Consider the following 10,582-nt stretch of genomic DNA (forward strand, 5'->3'; position numbering starts at 1 on the left):
TTTTATTTTAAGATAAAATTGAGGAAATTCTAGATAGAAGTTGGCAAAGGAAAAAGCAGAAGAAAGAGGCAATTAATACAAATATAAATGAAATTGAGGATTAATTAAGTAACAATTAAAGATATAGAGAAGAAAAAAGAAAGAACCTTTGTTGTATGTAATCTTTAAGTGTTTGCTTAAAATGATCATCATATAATTCTCCGTTGTACTCCCTCACTAACTTCACAAATTTAGCTAGATCCCTCCCTTAACATGCCCCCCCTAGTGCAAGCAATCCAACAAAGACTAAATATATGTAAAATTAATAACAGAAAAGAAACGAAAATTCAAGAAAGAAAGAAAAGAGACGACGATTAATCACGCCATGGCTGGGTTGGGATTGGGGCATAGTCGGGTGAGGTTGCATTGTTTTTGCAAGTTACAAGCAGAAACGATGATGAATCTTTGACTTTTTATTTTCTGGGTATCTTTGAGTTCAGCAATTTGGCGCTTCAATCTAAAACTAACTCCATGTTAGCAAATGGGCCGTTTTTATTTTGGGTCTAGTTGAGTCGGGTCAATCCGATTTCTGATCCATCTCATCCCTCTAATTACCCCTTTTTGGGATGGGTTAAAAAATTTGTTTGATTAAATGAATGGGTATTAACACAATTTTTTTTTTTTCTTTTGAACTCCCGTCTAGTTTGCACTTAAATTCATTTTTTATTAAATGAATGGGTACATGTCATGTCACTCCCTTTGATTTTCTTGCAACGATTTTACCCCGGCTTCGGAGTTAAACACAACGTTTTGGAGTTTGGTCTTGTTTGCTTAAAAATGTGTTTCTCTAATTTTTTAATATTTTGACATAAATATCGCAAGTACCACTTGTGAATTGTGATATTGGAATAATCATATAAGTCACTCTTGTGTCCTTTTTATGTCACTCCAAGAATAATGTGGTTTTTAAAATTATTATTTGATCAAAATTTAATAATGATTAATCACAAGTCCAATGATAATTTAATAAGGCACATCATTCTTGGAATGACATAATAAAGACATAAAAGTGACTTCTAACATTACTCGTGATATAGTAATATGTCACATGAATGTGCTGAGTTGTCATAAATATGTGGCACAATTGACATGTGTCGCATTTTTAAGCACAATGACGTAAATCTCAGTTAAAAAATTGGACAACACATAAATAGAAGTACCAAGTTGGTCTTCGGTTTACTACAAATACCACATATGACACTCTTTTGAAGCCAAGATATCCATTGGATTTGGGTCCATTAGTTTTGTGGTTTCCAGACAATGATAAAATATAATAATATACGATATGAGGTTTTCAAGTAATGGAAGATTATAAAGACAAATGTGTGTGTGTTTTTTTTTTCAAAAAAAAAAAAAAATTTGTCACTTTTAATTTGCAAACACAGGAAATCGTTTACTTTGGAGCAATGTTAAAAATTATATTTTTTATTTAACAATTATTTCACAATGCTAACATGACTGTTTTAAAAAAACCCTTTGATTTTTTTTTTTTTTTTTTTAATAATAATTCAAGGGTTGGTCGTAACTGTTTTGTAATCATTACGCTATCCCACCACTATCTCATTATGCTAACATGGCCGTATCAATCTACCATTGATTTTTTTTTTTTTTTTTTTTTGTGTGTTTGTGTTTGTTTTTAACAAGAGAAATGCTTGGTGTTAATTTTTGTCAAGGACTATTAAATAAATTAATACTAGGTATGACAAAATAAAATAAGAAAATATTTTGCAAGGCTTTATTCTGATCGTGACTTTACACAAAAACAAGAATATATATATCTTGTGCTGCAAACATCATATATATGATGATTCTTCGTTTAATTGGATTAGTTTGCTTCTCTCAAACGTTTTTAGATGATTTTTTTTTTTCTTTTTAATTATGATGTAGTTTATAAATATTTTGTGCTTTGATTTATTTGTTAATAATTTTACTTTTATCAAATACATATAAACTGTTCTAAAAAAATATTGCCAAACGAGCCAATAACTCAATGACATGGTATGTATGTACTTCTTTAATTTGCTATTGCTAGTAGCATATCTCAACCATATCAATTAAAGAAGTTGAGTTAATTACTTATTAAAATTTCAAAATTAGTTCAATTCCTCGTAAAATTAACCTATGAGCGTTTTTCATGCTTGTTGCAACTAAATAAAAAGGAAAATTCTAAGTGCTTTCCTAGTATTTTTCTGATCCTAAGTAGATATTAATTAGTAGCATGTCTCTGTCAATTAATTATTTCATGCACTTGAAGGTTTAATGCATAATGCATGAAACTTTATATATATATATATATATATATATAAATCAGTGAAAAGGCTAAAGAGAGTGGAAGCAAAGAGATAAAGATATTGATAAAAACTATAATAGAATATAAAGTGATTGAAAAAATTGTTTTGCCCCTTACTCAACTGAGTGATAAGTTGCGTCTCTTTATAGTAATCAATCTTAACTAAAGTACCCGTTTGAACTTTACATTTATCTATAAGATAAGAATATATTTAAAGTGATCAAATTCTATTTGAATTCAAATGTTTACATGCAGATGAGGATTATTGAAATATATTACAATAATAATATTTATAGAGAAATTAAGGTTTGATAAATAAGATAAGATGATCAGATTGAACATAAAAGACCAAATTTGGGCTCTGTTACATATCTTTATTTCCTCACAGAGGAACTAGGCTCTCCATGTAAGTAAAAACGCGGGAAAGCGTGGGAACCACCCCATAAGGTGAAAGTTTGTTTACTGCGTTGATATTAGGATCATAAACCAACAACTCATCGTTATCATTCTGCCATACGAGCACGCCATCTCTCCAACACCCCAGCAGCATCCTAAAACTTGGAAAGGGTCCAATCCTCTGCACTTTGATCCAACGCTCGTGATCAACCCCATCATCATCTTTCATCATCACCCAAATGTCAACGAAATTGCTCACAGTAGTGCAATGATTGCAGATTATAGCCAGGGATTCATTCAATACCCCGAGCTTCTTGCCGTAAGTACAATAAGAACCTTCCGCGGCTGACGGCGTGTGCACATGCCGAAACACCTCCTTGCCCATGTCAAAATATACGACACTTTCCCTATAACGAATATTACTAGTGAAGTAACAACCAATCCAATATGGCACTCCTTTCAAGATTACCGAAGAGTTAAGCTTCCTGATAACACACGGCACAATGGCATCGAATACTCTCCAACAACCTGTACTCGTCGAGTACACCTCAACTTGGGCACTATCTGAAGGTTCATCGTCAAAATACAAAATTCTCACCACCTTGTAATCATTAAGATGGTAACCAAATCCTACGATGTCGTCGATCCCCAACGTGTTTGGGGAGTTGGGGTCGATGCCAAGTGTAGGCAGAATCTTGTGTTCTCTTGTAGCAGGATTCCATAACGTAATATTCTTCTTGCCATTATATAAACAGACTAAACCATTACAAGAACCCATCACCATTCCTTTTTCCGGAGTTTTTATCTTGACCGCCACATCGAGTGCTTTGCCCGATATCAGGCTCAGCGAATCGCTTTTATCTCTTAGACCGTAAACAAGTAGGTGACAGCCGTGATTGGCAGAGCGGTTGAGGTGGGTGGTCGTAAAATCACGACTTTTTAGTAAGGCGGACCAGGATTTGCTTACCGACCTGAAACGAACGAGGTGCTTCACCAGTAGCCTCAACAGAATCTCTCTGAGCAAATCTTCGGGTAAATAACCGGTCATGGCTCCAACTACTAGCTGTGAATCGGCGTTGCTGCTGAAAGAAAGCAAAGGATTGCTCAAGGGAAAAGGCAGGGAAAAGGTAAGGTATTTGCGGTGAGGTAGGAAAGGAGAATGAAATATTGTGGAAGGTATGGGAAGCAGGGACGTAAAACTGGGGGAGATCGAGTTGGCTAGAAGGCTCACTGTAACTTGGGTTATGTGAGATTGGAAGAGAAAAGAAAGAAATAAAATTGGCTAGAAGGCTCACTGTAACGCGGGTTATGTGAAATAGGAAGAGAAAAAAAAGAAGAAAGAGAATATATATATTGCTTAAGGTGAGGTAGGGAAGAAAAAAAAAAAAAAATTGATTGAAGATGTGGTATGTACGTAAGGTGTGGCCTGTGGGAGTTGGCTATGTGAGAAAGTATCACTAAAAGGTTGGCTATATGTGAAAGTATCACCGTAAGGTATGAGAAAGTATCACTGAAACGTGTGTGCAGTGATATAGGAAGGAGAGAAAAAAAAAAATTGGTGCGGAAGGTATGGGAGCAGGCCGGGAACGTAAAAGGAAGGCTCTTGCGAAATTTGCTTTTGGCGGAACGAAATCTCTGTTTTGTTCTTATTGTATATATAAGCAAAGAGTTACAATTGAAATCTAAGAGGATAACTAATACAACTAGAACTAGAAGAGCTAACACAACTATAACTAGGAGAACTAATACAAACTAGAGAGCTTTAATACAAACAAATATAAACTAAACTACTTCATGTTCCTTAATAGCTGGTCTAGATCAAGAAGATTAGTGTTTAAGACTCAATTTACACGTATTTATGTTCTGGTTGTGTGTGTGCGTGTTTAGTCGGCGTCTTTGTCTCTGCCCTCCTGTAATGTGGATTGGATTTGGATGGGATATTGGGATGCATTCAAGTTGAAAATGCTTTAGGTCAAGAGCCCGTATCCTGGGCTCGGGCCATGGCTAGTGTCCAGATAAATCCCAAAACATAGTCCAACAAAAGAAACTAAAATTAATTATTATTTTTTTTTTAAAAAAAAAAAAAAAAAAAAAAGTTCGGACTAATTATTCTGTATGAATATTTCATTACATATAAGGCCACTTCATTTAAAGAGCCCACTGCAAATATAGAGAGACCAAGGCCAAGGCATTAAAACAGCCCACTAGATGTATTAAAGGAGCCCAAGCCGAATGTGGTATGTTATAGAATGGCCTTTGCAATATCAGATAAAGTTTCCACGCAGAGCATGGAAATGGGCTCCGCAGAGCAATGGTCTTGACAAGCCCAGCCTAAAAATCTTACAACCACTTGAGACGACATTATACAAAACTTGTAAAATAACCATATTTTTACTGCTTTTTTTTTTTTTTTAATTAATTGATGCACATGGAGGGGACAAAGTCTTGCACACCTACATCTACCCTAACGATTTAATAATTACACTCCTAGGAACAATAAATCACCTTCTTATTATTATTATAAACACATTTTTAATAAATAAATAAAGTAATACTACTTTTTATATTCATTTATTATATTCATTATATACTTACTAACGTGACGTGTTGTAAGTTGCTACTTCTCATGTCAATCACTTTAATTAAAAAAAATTAAAAAAAAAAAATCATTTAAAACACACCACATCAACTAAGTGGTGTAAAGTAGGTGTAAAGCGACTGCAAAGGGTACTAGCATTACTCTATTTACATACACCGAAATCAAACATTCATATCTTGGATTTAGTAGGATTCTACAATAATTCTTCTATAAACAAAGTATTAGACAAATGGGTGCATGGTTTAATTATATGATCTATATCCAACTAACTTTTATTAGACAACTAATGCATCATACTAACACTAATAACCGACGAAGTTAGTAACAGCACAAAATAGAAAATACTTCTCAACAAAAACAACACTAATAACCCACTAAGTTACGCAATTGTATCTTATTTTTCTTGAGAAGTATTTTATATTTTGTGCGTGTTTTGTGCTATGAAAAAGGAAAATTTTGTTTAGTGTTAAGTTACTCACGGCTTATTTCAAAAACTTATATCGATAGAAAAATATAAATTTAATTAATATTTTTTTAATACAAAAGAATTACAGGAGTGATCAGATTGAACATAAAGGGGTCTGCAAGCACATCAAACAAATTAGGCCTGTGTTACAGATCTTTGTTTCCTCCATTCATAGAGCAAGTAGGCTCTCCATGTAAGTAGAAACCCTCACAGAAAAAAACTTCGAAACCACCCCATATATGGAAAGTCCGTTTACTGCTCTGGTATTAGGGTCATACACTAACAACTCCTTACCATTCTGCCATACGATCACCCCATCTTTCCAACACCCAAGGGGGATCCCAATACTTGAAAAGGGTCCAATCATCTCTACTTTGATCCAACAATCGTCATCTTTCATCACCCAAATTTCAACGAAATTGCTGGTTTGTTCACGCCAACGTCGCCAAGGATAGTAGATTATAGCCAGGGATTCATGGAGTACCCATAGCTCCATCCTGTAGACAGAGTAAGAACCTTCAGCATCTGGGACATGCACCTGCCGAAACACCTCATTCCCCATGTCAAAACATACCACAGACTCCTTAATTTCAACACTTGTGTTTTCCCTAAAAAGTTCAAGGCCCAGCCAATATGGCATTCCTTTCAGGATTGCCGAACACATATAATACGGCCCGATTGAACAGGGCACAATGGCATCGACTACTCTCCAAGAACCTGTACTCATCTAGTACACCTCAGCTTCGGCATGATTTGGAGGTTCATCCCGGGAATACCAAATCCTCACCACCCTGTAATCATCAAGATGGCAACCAAAATAATAGTGGCTTTTTGAGATTTTTTTTTTTTTTTTTAAAGTAAACGTATTTTAGAAAAATTTCAAATATGATTTTATTCCAATTAAAAAATTTGGTCATTCTTGTATTGTCACCAAACAAATAAATACGAATGATCATTTTATTTCAGCTTCTTGAATTCTTCGTAATACTTATTCTTAATTATAAATAATTAGTATTCTAACGTACCAAATGTAACCTTAGTTTGAACATTAGTTTTCACCTACAAGGCTACAAGATCTCTCAGTAAAACATTATTTTTCATCTTGTTAGCAGATGCCCCATATAAGGAGAGGGGGTGAAACCATTTTAAGAAAGATCGCATAACCCCTCTTTTTAATTTGCTAATGCTAGTAGGCAGTACCATATCTCAATCGTATCAATTAAAGAAGTTGAGTCAATTAATTAATTATTACACTTTCAAAATTAGTTCAATTCCTCGCTAAAATTAACTTATGAGCGTTTTTCATGCTTGTTGCAACTAAATAAAAAGAAAAATGCTAGGGGCTTTCTGAGCTAGTATTCTTCTCATCCTAGGTGGATATTAATAGCATGTCTCTGCCAATTAATTATTTCGTGCACTTGAAGGTTTAGTGCATGAAACTTTATACATTGAGTGGCAACACTAAAATTTTTTGCCTACCTTATCAGCGTAGAAATATATAAAGCAATGAAAAGAGAGCAGAAGCAAAGAGATAAAAGAGAATAATAAAAACTACAATAGAATATAAAGTGATTGAAAACATAGTTTTGTCCTTACTCAACTGAGTGATAGGCTCAATCTTAAATGAAGTACACGTTTGAACTTTACACTTATCTATAAGATAATGTTAGTATTTTTGTTGGTTTAATTCGGTTTCAAAATACTGAGGCTATTGTCCACGGGCTTAAACACTGATATAAAATGCTCAGAATCCAATCTCCACCATTCATAATGTGGATTCATGTGTCATGAATGTCCCTGCAAAGTTGGACCACAAACACTCATCGATCGGAGCTGTTGATCAAGGATCGATGGAATGTCAGGTAACTCTCCTCTGCAGGAGGTGTCCGGACAGGCTGCTAGGCTGTCTGGACACAAATTCCAGCAAGCATATTTTTGGTTGTCTAGACACCTCGTAGAAATCATGCCCAAAACGTCTGTTTTATGTGGGCCCAGGTCTAGGGTTTTGTATGTGATATAAATACAACTTTATAGAAGAGAGAGACACAAAATTTCACCCCAGGTTTCGTGAGAGATTGTGCTTAGAGAGAAGATCTGTGTAAGCCTAATTATTCCTCTTAGAAGATTTTGTTAGTTTCATTGTGCGCTTCATTGAGAAGTCTATCGAAAGGATCCGGTAAAGGAGAATCACGTTGAAGAAGATTGTAAGCAAGGAGACGAGTTGGAGGCTTGTCGATCTTACAAAGTCAAAGGCTTGCATAGAGTTGTGAGTGTTCCTAGTGTCTGTAATCTCTGAATAATCTTTTGATAGTGATTTCCTGGGTTTGACTGCTCTCGGAGAGGTTTTACTTTTAAAGCGTTTTGTAAAAAGTTTCCTCTTCGTCACCAAAATATTTGTGTGTGATTATTCTTATTTTGGTAATTGTTTGCTTTTATAAATATCCATTAATTTCGCATAAATTGTGATATTTATTTGTTTAGCGTTTTTCATATAAGAATATATTTAAAGTGATCAAATTCTATTTGAATTCAAATGGTTATAGATGAGGATTATTGAAATATATTATACCGTATTACAATAATAATATTTATAGAGAAATTAAGGTTTGATAAATAAGATCAGATTGAACATAAAAGGGTCTGCAAGAAAATCAAACAAATTTGGGCTCTGTTACATATCTTTATTTCCTCACAGAGGAACTAGGCTCTCCATGCAAGTAAAAACGCAGGTAGAAAAAAGCGTGGGAACCACCCATAAGGTGAAAGTTTGTTTACTGCTTTGATATTAGGATCATACACCAACAACTCATCGTTATTATTCTGCCATTCGACCACGCCATCTCTCCAACACCCCAGCAGCATCCAAAAACTTGGAAAGGGTCCAATCCTCTGCACTTTGATCCAACGCTCGTCAACCCCATCATCATCTTTCGTCATCACCCAAAAGTCAACGAAATTTCTCACGTGTTCCCTCCAATGATTGCAGATTAAAGCCAGGGATTCATTCAATACCCCGAGCTTCTTCTAAGAACCTCTGCCTGCTGAAACACCTCCTTGCCCATGTCAAAAGAATATTATTGTACTCATGACCAATCCAATATGGCACTCCTTTCAAAATTACCGAACAGTTAAGTTTCCAGATTAAACAGGGCACAATGGCATCGAATACTCTCCAAGAACCCATACTTGTCGAGTACACCTCAACTTGGGCACGATCTCGAGGTTCATCGCACGGATACAAAATTCTCACTACTACAAACAACTATAAGAAATCGAAACTGGGAAACGAGCAGCCTAAGCAATAATCTATCTCTCTGTCGCACTCCTCATTACCATATGGCTTAAATCAGAAGTTCCATAACAAAAATACCTTGCTTCTCATTCAAAACTTGTCCACAAAATGCTTTGGAGTGCCGTAACTCTACTCAGCTCAAGCAATAGATAGAGATAGTTTATGGTGGGGAAGTGATAGATAGAGATCGTTTTCGTCTCCACATGTACTTTCTGAAGATAAAGAGTCTGTTCTTGTGATGATTGACTTGTTGGTAGTGTGTTTCTTTCTTCCAATGTAAGCAAGGTATGAAAATTGCTTTAGAACAAGATGATCACTTTGAAGGGTCGCTTTCACATGCCGAAGTGGTTTCAGAAAAACAATGTGGATTTTGTTTTGCTATCAGGAAATGGAGATATAGCTTTTGGACTGTGAAAAGTGTTCATGTACATGCCTTCTTTTGTGCTGCATCAATAGGTGTAAGAGTTTAAATTCCACATAAATTCACAAATCTAAGTGATTAGCATAATGTTGTTTGGTTGAAATTCGCAAGTTTAAGTTTTTGGGTTAAGTAATATCCTAGCATCTTGGAGTTTCTAGTTCTGTCATTTATACTTATTGCTAGGGAGAAAATATGCCCATCTATTTATATTCATTTACCATTTTGTCATTGTCCATTCATATGGTGGCACGTGTCCCCATTGGCTTATAAAAGGAAAAATGTCTCCCTTTCTTCAGGACTCTCTCCACGTCTCCTCTCTGGAGGAGACTCATATTTCTCCATAACCTTCCTCACTCCCTTTCATATATCTCACTTTACACACACAAATTATCTGATATTAGAGGCACACTATCATTATATATTTTTATTCACATACAAGATGCTAATTAGCTTAGGCATTGGAGAGTCTTCGGCCTCAACCGAAAACCCTCTGACCGTATTCTCATTTTGCAAGAATACCATTGATGCACAGAGATTCAAATGCATAGAGATTCAACTCAAAGCTTGACTACGAAGAAATATCGCTAACAAACAGTAATGTGGACCAAACATTACATCACCACTTAAAAAAATTAGGCTTGACCCCTCATTTACGCTTTGGTCATCTAATGAGAAATTCTGGTTTCATCCTTGCTAACAAATAATATGAAAGTGATGCTTTCATTGCATGGACAAGCCTACAAAGGAAGATATCCGGCTTGGGGGTCCCCAGCCCCCCAAGCCATAAGATGGTCCCAAAAAAGCAATTATATATATATATATATATATATATATATATATATATAATAAAAACCTTTAAAAATTAAATTTTGTCCCCCAAAGAATTTTTTTTAAAAAAAATTTGTTCCCACAAACTAAAAGTTTTAATTCCGCCCACGAAAATACTCTTTATAATTTAAAGGAGGTAGTTTGAGTATATGAACAAATAATGGGAGACTCAACTGGAGGAAGATGTTAGAGACAGCTAGCTCAATGTGGTACAGCAAAGTCTACACAATGTGTCAAAAAAGAAGATGCTT

The 10,582-nt window shown here is 35.1% G+C and overlaps 2 protein-coding genes and 1 pseudogene across 2 annotated transcripts; 1 reads left to right on the forward strand and 2 right to left on the reverse strand.

The window, feature by feature from the left end:
- Window positions 1–2,598, forward strand: part of LOC132173550 (chaperone protein ClpB1-like) — a 4,610-nt pseudogene extending 2,012 nt beyond the window's left edge.
- A 113-nt stretch (window positions 2,599–2,711) lies between these two features.
- LOC132173551 (F-box protein CPR1-like) lies at window positions 2,712–3,773 on the reverse strand. Its single transcript, XM_059585067.1, has one exon. The coding sequence runs from the start codon at window positions 3,771–3,773 to the stop codon at window positions 2,712–2,714; it is 1,062 nt and encodes a 353-aa protein (XP_059441050.1).
- Window positions 3,774–5,959: 2,186 nt separating this feature from the next.
- LOC132173552 (uncharacterized) lies at window positions 5,960–6,517 on the reverse strand. The gene has a single exon (XM_059585068.1). The coding sequence runs from the start codon at window positions 6,515–6,517 to the stop codon at window positions 5,960–5,962; it is 558 nt and encodes a 185-aa protein (XP_059441051.1).
- Between the last annotated feature and the right edge of the window lie 4,065 nt (window positions 6,518–10,582).

The sequence above is a fragment of the Corylus avellana genome, chromosome ca3, assembly GCF_901000735.1.
Source record: "Corylus avellana chromosome ca3, CavTom2PMs-1.0".
Lineage (NCBI taxonomy): Eukaryota > Viridiplantae > Streptophyta > Magnoliopsida > Fagales > Betulaceae > Corylus > Corylus avellana.